A 25,359-nucleotide genomic window follows, 5' to 3' on the forward strand; every position below is an offset into this window, starting at 1 on the left:
TATTTTTTTTTGCCTCATCTCCCGTAGGATACCGATATAACAAGAGCTTTCGTTTTTCCAGCCATTACATGCGACAGATCCTGGAGGCGTTGCGCTACTGCCACGAGAACGACATAATTCATCGTGATCTAAAGCCCCAGTGCGCCCTCTTAGCGGGCAAGGAAAATTCCGCACCGGTAAAGCTACGCGGTTTCAGCGTCGCCGTGCAACTCCAGACGTCCCAGGCAAACGGCGTCGGTATGTTTTAACACTTTCTTTCCTCCTTACCTCTCTCTCTCTCTCTCTCTTTCTCTCCACGTTTCTATATCTGCTGCGTGCATACACGTTCCAAGGGAACGTACTCTTTCCTGCGTACATCTCGAGGGAATCGATTACGGTGTTAGCTCTCTTCGCCAAATACTCGCGCTCCTTCTCGCTCGTCCTTTCTACATTTCACCGTGTACGTACCGTTTTTGCAATCAATGATTGTACGTTGATCGAACTGAATTGAATCGATTTTTTTTTTTAGGCAGAATTATCGTAATTTGGAAAAATTGTGATTGTAATGAAGTGTGCGGTATGGAGGGGGAATGATGAAGCGTTGTTATTATAGTAGTATCTACTATGCACAGGACGAATCTTAGGTTCAAGTATGATTGTCTAGATACCTTCGTCGATTAGTGAAACGTTTATTTTTTATTTCTTATCGTGGTGATTTTTTTAAAATCGTATCATATGATGAAATTGGATGGATGCAGTAGACATAGTAAGAGTGTAATTGATCATGTTATGTAGTTCATTCTGTTTATAAATATATCTATTCGATGTACTGCATGGTTTATCATGAATTAGGGATTTGATAAAGATGAAGATTGAATAGTGTTAAGGGGATCGGAGAGGACAGATCAATAATATTAAATGCGTTGAAGATAGATAACAAGTTAATTTACTTGTAATTTTTTTTAGGAAGTATTGTTCTGATATTAGTTATTCATATTTTTAAAATATTGATATAAAATACTATTGATTTATGCAATTGATTTATTTATAGGATTATTATAGGCAGAATTAATGAAATTATTATTACAGTATACATTTTAGAATTGATATATACGAAATTAAATTATTTTTTTTAACGTATTGTATTTAGAGAAATATTTAATATTCGTTTCATTATTTTTCGCACATTTAGAAAAACGTACAATCTTACTGTTATCGATTAATGAACCGAGACGATCGAACATCAAAAAGCAATCAGCATCAAACTTAGTCGAGCAATTAAAATTTCACGAATCGGTTGATCGAGTTATTTCGAAATCGAATGTTGCTTGCTCAACGATTAATTTGAAATGAATGATGGTGCGGTTCCCTTTGTCGAATACCGCCACAAAGGATCTAGTTATCAAACCAGTTATGTATGTAAATAGTATGCCACGATAGTGAAAAGATTAGTCGCTATAGGCGTTCGCGACGTGTGAATGATAATAAATTACCAATTCCTCTGTGTACAAAGTAAGCAACTACTCGGTTATCTAGAGAAGTGTGGCAAAGGTGAAAGGGCACTTTAACGTTTCTTATGTTTCTTGTTAGTTCTAGAAGAGAGCTAACATCGTTCGGATCTAACATGGCCGCCGCCAAGTTGACTTTAACACGATTATTATTAATTTTACTAGTAGATTTTACTACGCGTTAATATGTCGTGACACATATGCGCTTCTAATTATTTGCAAACATTGGAGAGGCAGCATTCGATATAATTTGCAAATTATTATTGTAATTTTTTTTTAAATACATATATATATGTATATTTTTTTTTCAATCTTGTAGTAAAAAAGATGTTAGCATCGATATTAATTTCACTTCGATTTTAGTAGAATTTGTTAGTTATATAATTTTAGCACGTTATTATTAGTGATATTAATTATCATATTTTGCGATGATAAATTTCGATTAAGTTTCATTAATAGTAATTGATATCGGATTAGATTTCGAAAGAAAATTGATGTTTTCATTTTGTTATCATTTTTTATTTTCGATTTATTCTCAAAATTTATTCTATTATCGAAAGGTTACTTTTTTTTTTTTTTTTAATAAAAAAAAATCTAGATTTTCAATATATCATGGAAAAACTTTTACTTCGCTTTAAAAATACAAAGTATACGGTAATTAAAAACGAATTCGAATGAGAGTTTAAAACATATAAAGTTTCTTAATAGAGAACTTTTACTCGTATCCGATAAATGGCCGAGTTTCAGCGTTTTTCAGTCAGTGAAAATATATTCCAACGAAAGATGTTTCCTGAAGAAAAATCATTTCACAAAAAGTAAAAGGGAGAGAGAGAAAAAAAAACATGAAAAGAAAAAAAGAAGTCGAATTTTAAGTAGTCAAATGCTTTTGAATAGAACGTTAATTAAATATTTTTCGTGAATTACTCGTGTATCCTTGCCTTCGAATTCGCTCATCTTCCCATCTTCGTAATATTAAGTAAGATTTTGCACGGAATATTACGAATCTTGTTAATTTTTTTCCACGAATAACCAACAGGAAAGGACAGTGTTTGAATATGTGTTGGTTGGTATCCATTATTTACGAGAACGATCTTAACGAATGTCGTTGAGCTACGCGACCTCCTTTTCACTAGACAGTGTTATAGAAGCTGCCTTAAAAGATTCAGAGGCAAGGAGATGAGCTTACCCTCAGAGTTAGGACATTATTGCTGCCAGCAGAGTGACATATTTGTAGACAAAGCTGATTAACGTCTTTGCAAATGAAAAGAGCCACTTAATTACACGAAAAGACGATTATTGGAGGATGAATCGACAAGAAAGCTTCCTTGTTATAGCTTTAGTATCGCAAAAAGTTCGATTAGAAGATGAATTGGATCGAATGCTGCCTTTTCAGAGTGTATACAAGGATAATATACATGTATATATTACTGTTCAAAAATATCTGAATGCTGTATTCATTTTTTGATGAGATGTATTTTAATTTTTTGAAGGTATATAAGTGTAGAAAAATTTACAATTCTTTTTTTTTATATATAAATTAATTATTAGATTCTTTTTCAAAAGACTGATAAGATTTTCTTAAATTTTACCAATATTTATTTGTCTTGTCCTTATTTTAAAAAATATTTGTATATCTTTATTTTCTTATTATTCAATTTTCGTATTACATATCAAGTTCTATTAAATAATACAAAATATAATATATCTACATTAATTAATTAATCTATACAAATAATAATAAATGCAATACAAATGTACAAATAGCTAATATTCTAACAAATAATTTTAATTCCATATTAATCTCAAAGATAGTAAATATTGCTTTGAATCATTAATTTATTCTCAGTTTGATAAAATTTAAATAGATACTTGTTACTAGTATGCAAATCCACATCAATATCCAAATATTTATGAACAATAATATATATCATGTACATTTATTTTTTCTTTCCTATATATATGAAACAAAACGTGTTAACAAACGTATTCGTTAAGAATAATTTTTCAAAGACACTTGGTGTTTTTGTATCGTGTCTCTGTCTCTCTTTCTCTCTGCTGAATGTCCTATTCTTCATTATTGGCTGGCTTGGTCGATGATTGGCAGTCGTATTCGAAATTTCTCGATGTTCAATGTGCAGAATGCAACGGCTTTTATCGGTTATTTTTCGTCCAAAAAATTTCTCCTCGTTACTTTTTTAACGATTATCTTCGTTGGTGTCCATTTTAATTATGATAATCATTTTCCTTCTGTTGCTTCGACATCGCATGATACCACGGTAAGTAGAGTTTATATTTGATCAAGACTTCAAAAATACGATATCGGGATTTATATCCAATTTGAGTTTTTAGTTTACACGATTGCAATTTCTCGTTGTTTTTTACTTGCGATGGAACCTCGATTATTCCCTGTACATACATTTTTAAGCGAGAAAAGTTAACGCAAACTACGTGATAATTAATCATATTGTACTAATGTGCTATTTTTTTTTATTTCATTACTTTATTTTCTTTTTTTTTTCTCTCACTTCTTGACTTTCAATATTATCTCGGAAGAATTTGATTTGAAAATAAATTTTTTTTATAAATCAATTCGTTCAATTTATCTCCTTTTTTTTTTCATATGTACATTCACGTTTTTTGAAAAGGACGATACAAATATTTTGACAGTAAATGTTTTGAAATGTGTGAAAATGATATTATTGAATTAATATTTTTCGTGTTTAATCAATTCCGTTTGTTTGATCTGAATTTTATAATTCAATTACGTGAATGTATGGATCAAAAAGATGATCTATTATAAAGTTACGTATGAAAAATATTGTATTGTAAATATAAAATGTACTAGATATATAGATAATTGATAATTTCATTTTATTTTTCAAATAATCATTTGTAGGAATAAATTTTGCTATTTTAATGACAAGATTTGATGAATATTTATTATAAATTTTATTGCTTTTTTTATATTTTTTTTTATTAAAATCAAGATGTTTTTTCTTTCTTTAATTATTCTTTGCATATTCTTCGAGTAAATGATTTAAATCAATTAATTTAAAATTAAAAAGTGTACCGATTTAATTAAATTTAAATTCAAGGAAAAAGAAAAAAAACGATCCATAATTAATAATTCATCTATTCAACGATAAATATATATTTCTCACTTTGTCATATTTCAATGATAATGACTTTAATTTTATTCCAAAATTTCACTATATTTTCGCGCTTTATTTCCTTCTCGTCGAGTTTTATTTTTTTTTTTTCCGAGATAAACGTGTTTACGAGTGGTGGCCAACAAAAATTTTATTGAAATAAAAACCATAAACCGTGAACGCGGTTAAAGAGAAGGCATTTCTACGTTTCGATGGTATTTTAAGAAAAGTTAACGGAATACCATGATCCACGGTTTCTATTAAACGAAAATAAAAATATTTTCACTTAATCGTTCTTGATTGAAAAAAAATGCAATTAGAGGGATATTCGCTTTCTTTTTAAATACGTATTCTTATTAATAGCGAGAAAGTAAGGTCTAATCAGTCTTCCGTAGACAGTTCTATTTCTGAGGGAAGGAAGTAGCGACTAATGAAGAAAAATACACCTTGATGAGACCGGGTCTTGGATTACACGCTTACGAACTTACGAACCACAACTATCCAGTTATTATCTTTCTCAAAAGATGTGTGCAAGATCTTAAGGGTGTATTTACATAGTACACGAAACTCATTTCTTATTATTAAATATTCCATAAATATGATGAGTATCTATATAAGTAGTGAAATACAATTAAAACATCTGTTAATGATCCTTTCTGTTTCTGAGTTACAATGTTTCGTTTCAATTGATCTGAAATTGTACGTGTGTATTTTTTTTGTCAGAAAATTAGATCTGGATTTCTACGTGACATACATATTTTCTTTGAATATGATACATGGTATGATATCTAACATACGTTGGTAATTTAATTGTATTATTAATTAGTAAGTTGTTGAAAGTATATCCTGCGGATATAAACAGAAATCATATCTCTTTGAAATCGAGCCATAAATATGAAATAATCATATAAATGAAATTATTATATATGAAATTATAATTTTAGAAAAAATTAACGGAGATATCAAAAATTTGTTTTATTGAAAAAGAATTTTTTTTCTTTTAAACTTTTTTTTTTTATAGAAACCTCAAGTATTTATATAATTAATTTTTTTTTGAATTTTTATTATCAGGATCATATTATCCCTTGATGAAATTTTCATCAACTCCAGTTTATATTTTTAAATATTTTGTTATGAAAAAATGAGTCAATTATGAATTATATTAAATCATTACAAATATAAACGTAGGTTAAATGTTGAAAAGATTAATGTTAATTTATTATATCAATACCTTTAGTTATTGCAAGATTTGAAAACACATGTATCTACCAAAAGCCACAAAAAATAAACGATCTGGAAAATCTTGTTGAAAAGTGATCTTATTCCGGAACAATGCTCGACCACATTTTGTGATTGTGATATAGGAGTTACTGCTTGAAATTCAGATAGAATAATAGGAAAATCTGCCTTATCATCAAGACCTTTCACTATGTGAATTTCATGTTTGGTCAAATGGAAAAGGAGGGTTGAAAATTTCATTTTAATGTGGATGATAAAGGGAACAACCTCAAAATTGTAATTCCAATTAATCTCAGGCATTAAAATTTCTTAAATTAACAATATATAAATGGATTTCTTTATTACAATATTTACAAATAATCACAATTATTGGCTATTTCAAAAAATAGAGTTAATAAAGAGATAGAGTTAAAAAAAAAAGATTTTTTTTAAATTTTTTTCAGAATTTATTTAAAAATTACATTTCAATGTATTTATATTTTATCTTATTTTATTCATTTATTATTATGTTATTATACTTATATCAGTATATCATTGATTTCGAGTAGTTTATTTATCACAATTCCTAATTATAATGTTAGATTTCAATTCTTAATAACAATATAATCAGATAAAAGTTACATAAAAAGATAAGAATTTTTCAAAAGTGTATATCAATTTGCATGGTTAATGTCAGATTGCAAAAATGTCAAAGATTTTAATATTCTCGTACTTATTTTCTAAGTACGCTTTTTTTTTTCAGTTTCTAGAACTTTTCTTTATTTTCTTTGGAAAAACATTCGTTTCGAAGTATTAAAGCTAGCTTCATCAGGATTTCATCAGACACGCCAATGTCAATTTACACATTTGAACACTATGCGAAAAAGACGGAACTTTGGTTTTCAGATAAAACCCTGAGGCAGCCTGTGAACGTGTCAAAGGTTTCAATATTCATGTAGATTAAGGTGTTTTTACGCGCCGATAAATAAACAGCCTTAATCCACTGGCAATTGCTCTACCTCGATTCGACGAAGTCAATTCTGTATGTTTCAATGAAAATTTTTACTAATCTATTTGAGCAACAAAATAAACATAGTTTTTTATTCCATAAAATTAATTAATTATGTATCTCTATTTTTATAGAATGATAGAAAAATAGTTAGTTTAGAAAAATAATCTATAGAAATTTTTTAAGTAGAAAGAAGGAATCTTTATATTAAGATTTTAAAAAATCAAAATTATCCATAGAATTAGAAAAAATAATTTATAAATTTATTAAGGAATATTTTTTTTTAATTTTTTCTGTAAAATTTCAGAAAGACAAAATTTTCAAGGAAGAAAATTCGCCATTCATTTTACAATTTTTAGTGTCCACAATTTATATATATTTTCATTCAACAAATATTCAGCAAATATTTTCATTGCATCGTGCAAATTTATAGAGAAAATGCGCTTCGTAATTCCAGTTAATCTCAGGCATCGAGATTATTTGGTAATTGAACGCATGGATAATCGGATACGTGAATAATCGAGGTTCAATCGTAGTACAATAATTAATTTCATTCTTCTTTATCGTAATCATAATCGGTGCACAAAACTCTAGACAAAACTCTTTCATTCATAAAGAAAAGAAAGAGAAAAAAAAAAATCCCTGATATTTTCCAACCACCGTTGCACCCTTGTTGTTTATTATTATAAATCCGTTTTAGTGATAATCGTAGGAGGAATTGTCGTGCCACATTTGATCGTATCGCCGTTAAGAGCCGTTGATAAAATGCACTTTGTTATAGCAATCGATCCACTTCACTCGGTGCTCATGCGTAAGTGGTCAGACTTTCATTCATGCTCCATGATTCGTATAAAATCAATGAATCATCGCCGTAAAATCAATGATTTCGTCCCCTCGTTCCCCTATTCCTGTCTGAATAGTGGCGGCTAAATTTATTTTCCATGCACACCCGTGCTCTTTCCTAGTTTTTCCGCGTTGAGAACTGACTGAAACACGGAAACAGATACCACGATACATTTTTCGTAGGAGATGTGGAGTATTGATCCGAGTTGTTTGCGAAAGAATGTTACGGAGGATCTAAAACAAGTATGTGCTGCGCCTCGTGTTGTAATTTTAAGCTGGGCGCATTTCAATTCGAGGATCGAGTAGATGAGATTATCATTGAGGAAAGATTTTCTTCGTAGGGTGTTGTGAATGAACAAATATTTAATATTCGAATAAAAGTTTTTTTCACTTTTTAAATTTTCTTTAGAGTTTTATATTTTTGGAATTATTTCATAGAAAATGTTTAAGTTTTTTTTTCTAGTATATAAATATTGCAAGATAGTTGCGAGATAAAATTGTAGAATTAGGATAAAAGACTCAATTACTGTCACTTTAGGAACTTTGACTTTATTGCACATTTTTTTGTATTTACTTTCATAGCTGAAGATAGTAGAACAGAAAAGCGATAGTTGTTACTTTTTGTATAAAAATTTTAATATATCAATTTTATGATTTGGAAATAGAAGATTAATAAATGCTTGAATTTCGAAAAAAAAATAAAATTGGATCTTCTCACATTGTGAAGATTTATTTTTTTATTATTATTAAATATTTTAATTTAATTTAATTTAAAATATAATCATAATTTAGTTAATTTAAAATATCATCGTATTATTCAATATAATTTATTTTATGGTATTTATAAAAAGTCACATTTTAATATCATGATTATATATTTTTATATAGTAATAAAAAAAAAGATTGTTTTTCTTTTATTATATAAATTATATTTTTAATTTTAATGCTAATTCTACATATTCACAAGTTTATTTATTTAAGATGTTGGTAATTTATTCTTTTATCGATTAAAATTAATATTTCAAATTTTTTAAATAAATGTTTATTTTGAATTTCTAATAATTAGTCCAATTTTCTCGTAGTCTCATTCGATAAATAGCAATAATTTAAAATCCAAAGAGAGGAATTCTTGGATTATTTATTATCGGAGAAAGTTGTCATGATTAAAGCAGATGTTAAATTCGTCGAAAGCTATATTTATTATGTAACTTTCCAACTTTTCGGAACTAATTTAAGGGTATTGAACAATAAGAAAAACACAAATATCAAAGAGAAAAGTAGTCTTAAAAGTGGAGCAGCAAACTTTGTATCTTCGAAAACTGGATCTTCTTGGATTCATGAGTTTCTAGATGAACTGCTTAACGAATTTGAGAAAGACGTTCCTTTTTTTCTTTTTTTTTTCTTTTTTTTTTTTGGACAATAGTAGCCTACTTTTCTAACGTTGAAATTAATCTTCTTTCTAATTTCTATATTTATTATTCATTATATATTTATTATTAAAGTGGTATCAAAGCGAGTATGTTATTGAAATTTTTATTATCGTATTATCGATTCAATATTAAAAAGGTTTTGTTATCTCTTTTTTTCGCTTACACGAAACACGAGGCTTTGGTATTTTTCGCAATTAATTTCAGTTCCTAGTTTCTTTGCAATTTTTACATTAGAAAATACGACGAAAAAAATATATTAATTTTTATCGTATCGTGTAGCTTATAATAATTATAACTATAAAACAGAGAACGTGTTTATTTTACGAGTATAAAACATGAATAGCATTAAAAAAAAATTGAAATATTTAAAAAAATAATTATCCAACGAAATCGGTCGAAAGAAAATTGTATTCAATTCTAGTAAATTTCACGTGGTTTACATTACATTAAATTTTCTTCGCTACGCTTCGTAACAAAGCTTGAGAAACATTTTGCGCTATTATAGAATTTGCGTGTGAAAGTATTGTCCGCAATTTTTGCTTGAAAACATTCCAAAATTTTATCATAGAAAATAATTTTGAATAGCTACGCGAGGAAAGAGCATCGCTTAAAATGATAAAAATTGATAACTTGAAATTTGGTTTGAATGAATACAGAGTATTACAACGAGTATCGGCAGTGTCTGAGCCCAAAGGGGCAGCTCTACTTGAAGGCCGACAACGAGGGTAAGCCTGACCTAACCTTTAATCATCACTTCCGCAGGAGCCTTGTATCATCATGCCATGTGTATCACACACTCACGATATACAAACACGTACACAGAATCGCATATATTCACATACAGAACCACACATTATGCTACTATCTTAACCCGATCCGTGTGTCCCTCTCACATTACTGTACTTTCTAGAAGCTGCCACTGCTTGCTTGCTTGCTTATTCGCGTTCAGATTTCGACCACGAGTCTGAAATTTCGATATGGGAACAGTCCGAAAAACTGTCACCTTGTCACCCTGTGTTTTATCGAACCTTAACCCGACACGAATTCGAAATAAAGGAAAAATCCTTGGATCAGAGGGTTTGTTACATTTGAAAAACATGATTATTCCCTATATTTCACTATTGTTCGATGTGATTTTTCGATGTAAATAATTATACAAATAATGTTACGTGGTCTTATATATACGAACAGACTCTAAGTGAGTTCTTTTTTTTTTAATACGAAGCTTTGTTTTTTGGAAAATTCTGTTCAAAATTAAATTAACATGTATGTAGAGGAACGAAAAAGAATTGGAATTTTGGAGAAAAGAAAATCATTTTAGAGAATTAGAATATCCAGTTAGTCCAGAAATTTTTTTAAAAAGATCAAAGAAAATGAAGAATAAAAAATTAGCTAAATATTCGACATAAAAGGGAGAGGAAGATTCGATTCGCATTTTTAAAAACTAAGTTTCGTATCTGAAAATTATATTCTCCACATTCTATATTTTCAATTTCTTTGTTACAGTGCACTTGAGTTTAACTTGATTCCATTTCAATGTTCTCAATGTATCATAGATTCCATCTCTGTACCATTTATACATCCATATTTTTATTCAAATTTCGCGATAAATTTTTTAGTAGCAATTAATACAATGACCCAATTTACCATTTTATTTATATATATATATATACACATATAAATGTATATGTATATGCAAAATATAGATACATATAACAAGACACCACAGTATCCAAAGGAAGTCGTTCGAAAATAAAGGAATAACAAATTTATATCCAATGATAACTAATTAAAGAAACCATCTATTTTTTACTTCCAAACGGGGTTAACATTCAATTGGCCGGATAAAGACGCAACTATAACCAAAAAAAAGGAATCGTTTAGAAAAATCCGTTTTCCACGACTCGATGCTCTGACCCGTACCAAAACTCGATTCTTCGATACAATGACACAAACACAGGTCTGTCTTCCTCTACGAATAACGGCGATGACGATAAGGTCCTCCTCTTATCGTCGATGATGGCGGATGGACGCCACCCAACCCGAAAATTACTACCCGACGATAACGATCCTTGTCCTATTTGTCTGTGTTCTTTCGATAGGGCTGACGTCTTCTCCGAGCTGCAATTTCCCTTTCGAGGACCTGACCGACGCCGAGGATTCGCTAGTGAGCGATACGGAGGACAATATCGGTACTCGTATGCCTGCCACATCCGCATAATAACGAGAACCGGGGGTAGAAACGAGACGAAAAACGAGTGAAAAAGAAAAAAAAAAGAAAGAAAAACCTTTCGAAATATTCTCGTTCGTTCGAGTACTAACCACCACGTGCTGCGCGCACAACCCTCTCGATGGGTTTTTTTAAAAGACCGTGTTCGATTTCTCTTGTGACGACGTCATATCGTTACAGCTAACAGGGGATCGATTAAAAAAATCGTTGCTGGCACGCATATTCGTTCTACCCCCGCGTGTCGTTCGATTATGTCAGCTTCAGAACAACACGTAGTGTCTGCGTAGACACTCCACTTGACCTACGTGCGGTAGTTTGTTCCTGTAAAGTCGTTGTGCAGGCCCGCGTAGTGACAAATACACGTTGTGTCGTCGAGCTGCCTAATATCTCGAGAACAAGACAGAAAGGCCTATTTTTATTTTTACTTTATTTTATTTTATTCTTTAGTTTCTGTTCTCGTTACCTTGGTTTGTTCCCCTACGTCGACGTGCCCCCGTTTTGTAGAGTGTACGAATGAGTCAACTTCTGCTTCATCGTTATAGGGATTCTATGATTGAAGGGTTCATTACGATTTTTCTTGTCCATTTTTTTAATTAGAAATAGTATCAAGTAAGTTTTTATTTTTGACGATTAAAGAAGAAAAGAGAAGATTATTTATCAAATTAATGTGTACGTATAACTTTTTCTGTTCGTTATGTGTAAGTATTGAATGGCACGTATTCATAAAAAGATGATGAACAAATTTTGGTGATTTTTATATTTTTAATCGTCACTCATTTTAGTACGTAATAAACTCTTCAATGTTTTTCCTTGTTTAGTCTGATTGCGTTCAAAGATTGCCCGATTGTTGGGCTTGTTTGTGTCGTCATTGTTCGTAGCGGTAGACTAGCCTGTTTCTATGTGTCTGCCTATATATATGTATGCCTTTGTGTTTGTCTTATCGTTTGTTATCTGTGGTGTCGTATCATCATCAATATTTTCCATCTGTTTAAAAAAAAAAAAAAAAAAATAATAATATCATGCAAGTGAACGTTCGAACGTAAGTGTTTAAACATGAATGTGTGTTCTACACATACATACATCATCTCAGTGTATCATCGTGATAATGATTTTTCATTTGAAGATTATTGAAAATATTATTTCTATAGGTATCATATATTTTAAAACGTAATCCTCTTTTATATCATATGATCATCAAATTATACGTAAATGAGGAAAAATAAATTTTATAAAAAATAAATCCGTATTTGGAGAAAATATTTCTCTTCGAAATCAACGTGCATCTATCTAGATTTATTCCACTCAATTCGAACGGGTAAAAGCAAATTTTAATTAACGTCTGTCGAAATCGATAATAAATTAAATTAAAAAAAAATGAAATAAATTAAAAAGAGGAGGGGAAAAAAAAAAGAAATGAGTAAGCAATGTCAAGTACGTGACAGTAAAGTTTTCAAGATTTCAAGTGAGAATCGGATGGAGCGGATATAGCAATGCGTTAAAATGATCGGTGCGTATCAGCTTTCGTTCGTGATCAAAATTTTAAACAGCAGATCGGAAGAGAGGATTAAAGATTTGCGAATGTCATAAAATCACGATCCTATAAATTATACATCAGATTTGAATTTCGATGTCAATTTAAATCAAAATAGAATTATCTGTATTGTTTATTCGATCCGCTATCTCTCAGCGTGGATTAAAATAAAATTTTGCTTTATTCCTTTTTTCTTTTTTTTCTTTTTTTTTTTTTATTATTATATTTCCATGAAAAAGCAACGGTAAAAAATTCACGTTCAACTACTGCACAGTTTTACGATCGCGTAATTTTGCAATCCTTTTTGCTCGCATTTATTACGTATATTCGCTAAAGTTTAATGCACCAACATCGACCACGTGGAAATGGTTTATGGTGAGTGGTTCGTCATATATTTCACATATATCCAACGAAGCAACTTGTGTTATGCATAATGTTATAAATTAAGAAGACAAGATGCATTTATCGAACAGTTATTGTTAATAGATTTAATTCAATATTAATTATTGACAATTATTTCTCTCCATAAATATTTATACAGAATTCATAAAAAAAAGAAACACTATTATTCGTATATTGTATATATACACGCATTATTATATTTTACGATATTACATATTTAACAATTCGCATAATTTTTTCCATTCATGTTTGATATCGACAGCTTCGTATTGCGAATATTATTACATTTTTTTCAGCATCATTTTTTTTGAAATTTTATATTCTGTCTTATTATCTCCATCTCATTGCACAGATTCATCTTTGTAATCTTGTTAATGTTATGTAGTTTGATGTATTCCCCTTATATACGTCTTTTTTTTTTCTTCATGTTTTACGCTATATGTATTTCACACTCTCTCTATGTATTGCAATTTTGACCTAGTTTCATGCATTTTCGTATATAATTCCGGTTGGTGCAAATTCGAGAGAGATGGACGGAATCTTCTTTATCTAATATATATGCTAATTTGCTACTTATTTTACTCCCTTACGTAAACAACATTTATCTTTCACTAAAGGAGTTTTGTAAGTAGTATATTATGATTTGTTCATCCATTCGATATTGTCAAATTTATATAATATCCGAATTGCAATTATCTTTAAACAAATATTTCTGTATAGTTTACACAAATGAAAATTAAATGTTTAATTATATATATACATATTTCGCTTATGTAAAAATTAATTGTATTTATTTTCATGTTTTTAAATGAATGTATTATATTTATACAGGTATATCTATTTTTCAAAGGATTTTTCATCGTGAAACAGAAATCTAATTATCTGTAGATATTAAAATTACTAAAAATGTAATTATATTTGTTGCATATATAAGAAAATTATTGCATATATTTTTGAAAAATTTTATAAATTTGTGGATCGTATTACATTTTATTTACATTAAATTTTGAATCATTCTTTTAACTATGATTAAAAAAATGAATCAAATTAGGCAGAGATATTTAAAATAATATTATTACAAAGCATTATTATAAAATCAACAATTTATTAATAATATTATGAAAATTTTTTCAAATTCTTGCTCTTACTTATATACTCAAATTCTGCCATTAGTTGAAAAATTTTCATACTTATAAAATCTTGAAATTTTTAAGTTTCAATAGAAAAGATGATTGGATATTCTGTTTCACTCGTTGAACGTATGTAAAACGTATTACGATAGTTAAACAAACTTTTGCAATAAATAAATTCCGCGCGTATCTACTTCTATTTCCGCTTTGTTCGCTTTGACAATCGCTATCGTTCACGTTTCTCTAAATTCATTTGTTCAATACTCCTTTCTTTATCCAGCTTTTCTGCCTCGTTTTTTGCAACCTCCAGCTAGATGTTATTTATTACATTTGATTAGCACGCTACAATTTGCAAAACATGCTGTGCATACTGTGCTCGTACAAGTGTGCCTAGATGCGGCAAATGCGTTATTCTCTTCTCACCGAATGTTTCATTTGTTTCGCATTTGAATATAATACATATTCGTCTGTTGGCATTACGTACATATCCAGTTGGTCCAGTCGATCTAGCATTCACGAGATAACGAGCGGTTCCATCTCTTTCCTTACGAGTTTATCGAGTTTTCGATCGTTAACGCGCAAGATTTTAAATTATTCGGAATACAGATTATCCGCATTTTATTCGTTCAGTCCCTTACTTCCTTCCCCATGACCGCGTTTTATCAAAAAATTATTTTTTACAATAAAAATCCAACGTTGATCGTTTAAGATATACGCAATGTTGAAGATACTAGAAATACGATGGCTGGATCGAAAGTCATATTCATAAATCCAAACTACCTAAAGTCTTTGTCTTTATTTATGTATATATATATTCATTTTTATTATCCGATTTGAATTGCTAAGAATTGAAAGAGAATTCTATTGTTCGTTGAAAAAGCTTTAAATCTTCTAAATCTTTATCTAATCCTTTGTGTGGAATCCGACTTGCTCAAGGATCAAGAGAAAATTTCGTTGTTAAATTTCTTTCTGAAACAAATCCGTATTGAAAAATTTTAAATTAAAATTAGGGACTTCCAAATTTTTTCAAAGGTTTTCTCCTGAAAACCTTTAAAGTTTAGAAGGATGAAAAATTAATCCGGGACAAAGTTGCCATCCGAAGGATTAATTAATAAAGTCTACTCGAATCATCCCAAATGACCCAGCCATCGATCCTTGTCTTGATCGATCGCGAAAAAAAAAGAAAATTTTGACGCGATAGAAAAACTTATTGGAGTACTTGCGTGTAACCTGCGTGATCGTAAATAGGATCGAGGCGAGAATTTTGCTTGTATGGATCAAACTTTCAATTTGGAACTTAACGACGACGAAGTTTCGACCCGAGTGTATGTAAAGTTTTCACGAAACGTGTAACGATCGACTGCGAACTTTCGAAGCAATCACTGCCCCACCACAGCTCGCTTCCATCATGCCGAATATTCCGTGTTTTACACGATTCTAAAGATGTTTCTCGGTCGTGCAGGTCGTGTTGGGTGTCCGCACTTCATGGCGCCGGAAGTGATCCAACGGAGACAGTACGGGAAGCCTGGTGACGTCTGGTCAGCCGGAGTACTACTTCATGTCCTATTAACCGGTACACTTCCATTCGTCGGATCTCGAGATAGACTGCGAGAAGCAATTTGCAGAGGACGAGTACAGGTAGAAATTGATTAAACGTGTAACACTTTCTTTTACTTTACAGTGAGGGAAGAAAGATGACGATATATATTTTTACATTTTAATATAACGTTTATTTTACAGGATTATTGTGCACCAACAATGAAACTATTCATGAGATAATCGTAAAACTTGCAGATGGAGACACCATTGTGGGACAATATTAGTGAACCGGCCAAGGATCTCATACAAAGAATGCTCACAACCGATGTAAATCATAGGATTACCATACAAGAAGTGCTGAATCACAAATGGCTTAGAGTAAGTTAGATTAGAATCAGACACAATGGGAGGATTTCTTTTTTTTTTTTTAGTCATGTTCAAAAGATTATGTTGATTGTTGAATGATAAAGTTTCTTAATACTTGAAAGTGAAAGTCATCAGATATGGACGAACTTTATAGATGGTTTTCATTAACAAAAATTCGGAAAGCTTTTCATCTCGATTTATTTTTTCACGAAAGTGAAACATTGTAACGTGAAAAGTTGAGGATTGTTTTTAAGGAGAGGAAATAAAAAAATGATTGAAATAATGAAATTTTTATTTCGCGAAAGTGTAACTACGAGTAAGTACAAACGATTATTCCCGACAACACGTGTATTCGTGTTTAACAATTTCTATTTAATAGATGCTCGGAGCGTATCTGCCTTCTTTTTATATCGTATCAGCTTTTCGATAAACGGCCTCATTTTCTGTTATTATATCCGGTGAATGTACGTTGCGCATGTGCACGGCATATGGTGTAATAAAGTAAGAATATACCTATATGACACGACAGTTAGCCAGTGACCTAAGGTAGCGAAGCTTGGAGTCACCCCATATATCGATGCAATACACGTGCAACTGGGCTATCGATCGCTATAGCAGGGGCAAAGTTCCACCGGTTAATGAAAATAACTGTAGCGGTGTATATTTTTCTCTGTGCCAGTTACAGTTTTTTGAACGTGACTGCACACTCGCTCAAGTTCTAAGAACTTCATAGGAAACGGGCGTAATTATCGTCCCTTTTTCTTTTAATAAGAAATTTCCCGATAGGCTTTCTCGAAACAAATATTGGACACTCCTTCTTGTTCATGAACATGCATGTAGATCGCTCGGTATATATACAAATCCATTTGTTCATATTATCCGTTTATTCCGTTTCACACACGAGGAATATTAATTTCTTTTTAAAGAAGATATATTTGTTGATTAAATTTTTTCAGAATATTATAATTTATTGTTAATTGTAGGAAAATTTATAATCACTGAAGTTAATGAAAAATCACTGTATTTTATTTTAATTAAACGAATATTAATCTCTTTTTGTTTGATATATATATATAGTAACTAAGTAGAAAATATTGTACGATATGATAATTTATCGCTGATAACACGAGAATTTCATACGTTTATGGGGTCTGGAATTAATGAGAAATAATTTATACCAGATTCGATGCTCTAATTTCAGTAGTTATTTTCTCTGGATGATTTATCACGTATGGGGATATATTTATAATATTACCGTTCGTAATTTAATGATTATATTAATGTTACGTAATTCTTAAATAAATTATATTTGTAGGATCGTGATAAGGGTGTGGCCAGAATACATTTAGCTGAAACTATAGAAGAGCTTAAGAAATTCAACGCTAGACGAAAATTGAAAGATGCTGTGAAAGTGGCGATTTCGTCCTCCAAATGGCACATCCCGTATTCGGAAATTAACGGTGACAGCTTTTTCGATATAGGAGATGATGAAGTTATAACCACAGGTATGAATATTTGTGATATCTATGTATATTGTATAGCCATAGTTATAAACAAAGGATAAAACGCAATTTAGAATTTGATTTTCAAATAAAATTATGTAAATCAAAAAAGTAAGTGTTATTATATAAGTTTTTTAGTATTTTAAAACTGTATTATATTCATATTTTTACCATATTTTATTATTATTTTATATTACTTTTAATTTATTTAAAATTACAAACAATTTATGGTTAATTATCAGTTAATTATTAAGTCATGATTATTTACAATAATAATTAAACGATTGATTAATTGCAAACTTGATTATTTTTTTAATTATATTTATTATTATAGTATATATTCTAAAATTATATATATTTTTCAGGTGCTGTAGCTGAAATTATAGACTCTCTCGATGATATTGAAGTACTTCAAGAGAGTGGAAGACTGACGCGTGCCGAGATACTTAATGCAGTTGATGATTATCGTCTTCGAGCTATTTTAGAGGTACGATTATATTTAAGATATCGTAAAACAGTTTTAAATTTCATATCAAAATAAATTTCATATTTCGTAATTCTAAAATACAGTTTCCAGTTCTTTAAGTATGTTATTTATATAAATTCAAATATATGTATAGCATCAAGAATTTATAAAATAATTATAATCACAAAATTTAGGCAAATAGACAAATTTCTAAAATATATCTTCGTCATATAGATCTCTATCTTATCTGCTTACTTACTATATATCGATAATAGAATGAAGATAATGATAATTCGTTTAAAATTAATTACTAAGATTAGATATTAACGTTATTTAATTTGTGCACACTAACGATATATAATTTTTATTAATTTTTTTATATAATTATTTCAATTTTTATTATACTTATCATTTAATTATACTTATCATTAGTCCTTTTACTTTATCGACATACGGTAATAGTTTTTATTCGTGGCGCCACTGTCGATTTCTATTGATTTCAAGGTCATCCCATGCTCCACTGTTTCGTTCCACAGTTTCAACCCTTTATCGTGTTTATATCCCGAGGGAAGAGGTACGCGCCCTCATTTTATTCGGGAATAGGGCGCAAGCGCTTGATCCTTGATTATCAAGATGGCTGACGTGCTGGTCTGATAAACAAAATGCTATACAGGATCGCAAAATCGTCACAATTCATTTTCCAGTAGACAGATGTGTACGTGTATCTCTGTTATATAAAGACATATGAGATCAATAATTTATTTGTTAGAATTAGGAATATCGTAAACAAAAAGATGCGGCTTTGTCAATTAATGTTCATCGGTGAAGTCGAATTGGCCGGTGATCTCCTCGAAATTGCCTATCTCTTGGTAAGTAAATCGATTTCAAACGAAATGTGGGTAATTATCTCGGCGTTGATTTTGTCTTTTTCTTTCGTCGGTAATGTAAACAATACCATCGTTCCATTCATCACACATGATCTTTCGCTGCACCGCGACGTGATAGGACATCTGAAGGCTTCGTGATGAACTAACCTGTTTTCCCGCGAATACGATTAGTACATGGCTGGGGTAGGCTTAATAAACGGATGTGTGGAAATTAATACGTGATTTATTTCAAGTTTATTCAACCATTTGGATGAAACTGGATTTCGAATTTGTTTTAGTATTATTGCGTTTAATTTATCTATGTAAGTATTTTAATAACTATTAATAACTATTGACTATTATAATTTATATATGAGTATGGAAACTGTATTGCAAAATATACGAAATGAAGTTATCACATATATTTTTCACACACAATATACAAAAGAGTATATTGACATGAACACAATAACCAAAGTTATTGGATTTAATGAATTTTGAAATATCTTTATAGTTTTAGCCGTGGAAATTCAATACAAGGATTAACGCAGTTGTTCTTATTCAGCTTTACGATAGGATTTCGACTCGAGTTCCAACGCCATGTCGAGCGCCACAGACAGACGCTGTTCAGCGTGCGCGAGAGGTCGAAGAACTTCTTCGAGAAATAGAGCATTCAGCGATACGAAACATCGATAGGGCGGATCTTCGGGAACTCCATGAACTTTTGGTCCAGCCACACATGAGGGTAAGTCTTCGAATAATTTATTTAAGTGCTATCGGTACGATTCTGGCGCGAAATGGATAATGAATATAACATATACGTATAAAACCATATTGCTATATAATATTGTGGTTATGAATCGAAGATTAATATTTGAAACTTTATATAATCAAAATTTTATTTTAGCAACATATATGTATATATTAATAATATAGTAAAATAATATAGCATAAGTAATATTATATAAAATTATGTAATATTATATTATATAATTATTACTATATAGTTAGTATATACTATATTGCTAAGTAATACTATTATTCTATAATTAATATTGTTATTATATAAGTTACAAATAATGAAATAAGGATACAAACGAAATTTGAAGGAATGTATTATAAGTACTAAGTATATATTTTAGAACAGGGAAGATATAATGTAAAAAATTAATTTCAAAACTGTAATAACTATAAAAGCAAATCATTTTATCAAAGTAAAATTACTTTTATCCATGGATTAGATAAAAGTATTTGAAGATTGTGTATAATATAAATTTCACTGGTATATTTTTTATCAAATTATGAACTGAATTTTATAGAAAAAATAATACTATCAATATTAATATCAAAAAGGTCTCTTTATAGTTCTTTTTTTTTTATAGAAATTCTGTTTTGCATTAATTATACAGAAAAAAATTTTGACTATTCCAAATAAATTCTTTCTTTGGAATAGTCATTGAGGATATAAAGGATATATTGTATTTAGTAAAATTTTATTATAAATGAAAATATTTCTAGATGTTACATTAAATTAAAATGTTAAAACATATTAACCTACAATATATAAATTAACATTCAAAGTTTTAGCTGCAGAGAATTATTTAATATTGTATAAAATTTCATTATACATTTCATAATACAATATTTACTATAATATAAAATTATATTATTCAAGTTAATTCAACCATGCAATAACCATGTATATAACAAATATAACATTCAGTTATAAGATTTATAAAATTTTTTAACACGTCGGTTAAAACTATCATTGCCATAGAATCAATTCGTACTTACAATATATCCTCCCCTCGAAATTTAATCTAACTACTTAATAAAATATCTTTCACATGATCACAATCTTCAAGTATCCGTATTTTCATTTCAAAATTCAAAGAAAATACGCTACACAATTTACTATAAAGACAGAATTAAAAAATCGCTTTATGAATGAACTAAGAAATTAATACATTCCTTCAAGTTGTCAAATTACACATTCTTCTCGTAATCTTCAGACACATATTTTCATTTCGAAATTGAAACAAAACACGCTGCATACTGGCACAAAAAGATCGTATGATTGCGAAAACACGTGGAAAATAGGTCGACGAATTGGTAATCGTTACAATACACCGTATTCCCTTTCTTCCCTAGTCTTCTCGCGTTTTTGAAGGTGTCAATGCGAAGGGGTCTCGCGACGTACTCGCAATTACATCGTTCCCTCTTTTCCGCCGTGGCACTCGTCGCTGGTGGTAGTGTATTTGCCGCGGTGTTTGACATTGCCTGCGATACACCGTAAATAGGGCACAGAAATGTAGGTCGATCGTTAAAATTCTCATTTAAAAATCCCGTAGCTGTAGCGTGAGGAACACGTAAAGAGGGGAGAAAGATTGCAGGAAAGAGCAGGACAAATATGGAGAAAGAAGGAAGAAAAGACAAATAGGGCCGGACTAAAAGAACGATAGGATGATGTTACCGTGAAAAGGACGGGTTCTGATGCGCGAATGGATTTGCGTGCCCATCCTGAGTGCTGACTTATTAATTTTTTCCATTCAGCCTGATTGCTAGACATTCATTGTTCCACGTCTTGTTTTTTTTTTGAAAAATTACGTTGTCTGATTCTGGCTTGATTAGAGTTATAAAAACGTATCATTTGCCTTCCATGTTGGCGTTTCAATTTGTTGGAGAAATTTTCCTTTTGATAATAGGCTAATTTATAAGAGGAAAGATTCATTATTTTTATTTTCATGATATCAATTAATTTTAAAATTTAATTTATAATTAAGATAAAAAATTTATTCTCTTTTCAAAAATGTATAAATTATATATATCGTTTAAAATCAAAATTCTAAATTTTAATATTTTTATAGTGAAAAAGATTATATCAAAATTAATTATTCTCGGATAGAATATTATATAAAATGCAAATTTTAAGTAAATTAGCTTAATACAAAATAAACTGAAAAATTTTCTGGCTTGTGTATATTTTTCTATAATTTTAATTCAAAATTTAAATAACTAACTTTTAATTTATATGAAATAGTTGTGAAATTTTAATTAATACAATATCATACAAAGTGAACAAAATTTTCTTTAAATTTTATTATATCTAGAAATGAAACTAAGCAAAGTTTCTAGTTTAAAAAGTATTCAACATGTTTGGACTCAAGATTTTTGAGAAATACTCGTACGAGGGAAGTGCATGTTAAAAGATACGAATAATGGCCAGGGTCGTATTAACGCTCTCTGTTAGAGTTTGAAAATGTCCAGAGTGAAACTACAGTTCTAGAAATGATAAAGTACAACTAGCGTTCAAGCGTTCAAGAGTCACGATACGAGTTTCAATGGAAACGAACCGAGTTTCATATATCTGTCGTAGTAAAAAAAAGGAATTCACTTTATGCGAGAGTTTGTTGGTCGTTTTCATATCATCAAATTTTTTTTTTTATTATACTCGTTTTACTATTTTAGAATTTTTCATTTATATTGAATATATTTTCCACGGAATATAGTATTTATTTTTAAAAATCATTTTTTGTCTTTATATTTGAGTATCTTTTGCTTTTTAATTCGAAATAATTATTTTTCCCTTGTAAAATCAGTGCAGTAAAAATTAAGGGAGATATTGAAATAAATTTTCATAGTGAAAACGATCTATAACAAATTTTAATTATGTTGAGCCTAAATTTGTGATTTCATTTAATTTAGATATAATTGGTCATAAAAGTATTTAATTATATATTCGATGTATCTCATAGAAAATTATATTTCACTAAAAGAATACAATTCGATGCTTTTGATATGTATATGCATATGTATATATAGTACATGACATTTTAATTACAAGTTATAATATATATAATATTTAATATTTCAATTTTTATATTCTTTTTATTGACATGTGAAAAATAGGTATTGAAAAACGGAGAAAAACATAATGATATCTCATATCAAATGTATTGATTTCCAAATTACAATTTTTTTGAAAGATTAAAATTCTATACATTAATTTACAAAAGAAAGCATCACATGAAATATATTTATTTTTCATTGAAAAAGTAGAAGATACATGAATAAATTAATAAATAAAATTATATAAAAAAATATCCAATTCATGCATACAAAGAATTATCAATACTGTATATATGTAATATATTTTTAATACAAATATATTATAAACAAATATTCCAAATATTATATTTCTAAAATATAAAAATGTTTTTCCTTTGACACAAAATATAAAATCCATCCAAAAGTAATATAGCATCCAGTTGTCAATTTTGAAAAAAGGATACACGAGATAGCGTCTTTCAAAGCGTCATGTGAACTATATATGTACATATGTATACACATACATAAAGAATCTTCAGAAATATCGTCAGAATAGGTATTTGCACGCGAGATATCTCATTCTTGGATAAAGAGGAGTTAATGTTGCATCATCGAATAGGTTCACCGACTCACTGGCATAGGTCTCGTTTTAGAAGCAATACTTCAAAGAAAATGTTTGTCAACAGCTTTCTAAACTGTTGCATCAGACGTGATCTGAATGTTCAATAGTGTTTACAATCGATCAATCGTATCCAAGACTATTCAGACAGGGAATGGCGGAGAAGTTTGGTAAGAAATCTAAATCCTGGTTTCTTGTTTGCTGGTTGTTCGTTCGGAGACAACGAATATTCAAAGCGTATATTTCGGTAAACAGTGGCGTATAAATATTCGCGTTTTTAATATTAAATCGAGTTCGAGAGAGGAGTATGGAGTGACAGGATAACAGAAATAGAACAGGTGGTTAGTTATTCCGATCTTTCGGTTGTCTAGCCATCGAAATAACTACGAATGCGACATGCAGTTTATTATCGTAACGTAATATATAGCTTGTTGGTTAGGTAAATATTTATAGATGTATCGATTAAATAATTAAGATTGTTAAAATAGTTTTTAGTGGGTCATATCCATTGTGGTTGAAATATTTGTGAATTGATTTTGTTTTTTTTTTTTTTTTGGTTAATATTTTTAAATACATTTAAATAAGTTATATTATTTAAATGTATAATTATACTATAATAAATTGTAGATAGAAATTGTATATACTGTTAGTTACAAAATTATCGAACTACATGAGATATATTTTATAAAAGAATTTATTATTTTTTGTTTAGTTGTTTGTAAAGATAAAAACAATGTTTGTTTAATTTCAATTATTAGATATAAATAGTTTTTCTTTTTAAATATAACAATTGTAATGAATATCTCCTTAAAAAAAATATATTTATTGAAAAAAAATTTAGATATTAAATATTTTCTGGAAAAATCAATTGGCTTTCTTTTACAAGATTTTTAATTATGTTGTAAATATATTAATATTATGGAACATCTTATTTAATCAATTTGAACAAATATTTCTTACATTATTGGAATAATTTAATATAGTCTACGATAATAAATGTTCCTTTTTTATTATTTTCATTTTTATCATCATTTAATTTTTAAAATTTTTGTTAAAATGAAACAATACGATTCTTTTAAAAACATCACGATATATCAAAGCAATTTGTTGCTCTTCTATTTAGTAGGACAACTGTGATTGGCTATTTCGGACTTGTGCACACGTACTATCTATTCAAATGGTTTATACATAGATAAAGATTCAAAAAGATCGAGGATTGATCAATTAACTCCTGTTATATTTTCCCTTGTACGTTTTGATTCCCACTATTTTTTAACGTTCAATGTATTAGTTCGTTAGTATGCATCGAGGTCAACTACAAACTTCAATCAAAGTAGAAAAGATCAATCACGTTCGATTTCATACTAGCGCGGTTAATCTATTATACGTTTATTAGACGGAATAAATTTTATCAATACAATTCTTTGAATTATTTATATACAAAAATTACATATGTAAATGTATTTGTAAAAAAAAATGAAGATTAAATGTATCGTATTTCATCTTTAATATTTCAAAATATAAAATAAAATTGCTCATTTTTTATTTTTGAAATTCTTAATCTTCAAGTTTTTCTATTTTATTAGTTTTTTGAAAAAAAGAAAATTTAATTCCAAAATACATTTCATCAGTATCAAGTATAGATATATTTCTTATGCAAGGAATTTTCAATCTCCCTTTTAAATGTAGAATCTCATATCACTTTTAATGAAGAAAAGTATTATATTATATTCTAAGATCATAT

General features: G+C 29.2%; 1 protein-coding gene across 12 annotated transcripts in view; it reads left to right on the forward strand.

Moving 5' to 3' along the window:
* The window catches only part of LOC411347 (peripheral plasma membrane protein CASK), a 258,807-nt gene that overhangs the window by 56,136 nt on the left and 177,312 nt on the right, over nucleotides 1-25,359 (forward strand). For 9 of the 12 annotated variants that reach the window (XM_006559916.3, XM_006559926.2, XM_026442980.1 and 6 more), the window contains exons 5-11: nucleotides 62-237; nucleotides 11,239-11,328; nucleotides 15,892-16,067; nucleotides 16,224-16,346; nucleotides 17,650-17,839; nucleotides 18,202-18,323; nucleotides 19,734-19,913. In XM_006559916.3, coding sequence (XP_006559979.1) covers nucleotides 62-237; nucleotides 11,239-11,328; nucleotides 15,892-16,067; nucleotides 16,224-16,346; nucleotides 17,650-17,839; nucleotides 18,202-18,323; nucleotides 19,734-19,913 — 1,057 coding nt within the window. Of the gene's footprint in view, nucleotides 1-61; nucleotides 238-9,792; nucleotides 9,862-11,238; nucleotides 11,329-15,891; nucleotides 16,068-16,223; nucleotides 16,347-17,649; nucleotides 17,840-18,201; nucleotides 18,324-19,733; nucleotides 19,914-25,359 lie in introns of all 12 variants that reach the window. The other 3 variants (XM_006559918.3, XM_026442982.1, XM_026442987.1) reach the window with 2 other exon arrangements.

The sequence above is a fragment of the Apis mellifera genome, linkage group LG9, assembly GCF_003254395.2.
Source record: "Apis mellifera strain DH4 linkage group LG9, Amel_HAv3.1, whole genome shotgun sequence".
Classification (NCBI taxonomy): Eukaryota; Metazoa; Arthropoda; class Insecta; order Hymenoptera; family Apidae; genus Apis; species Apis mellifera.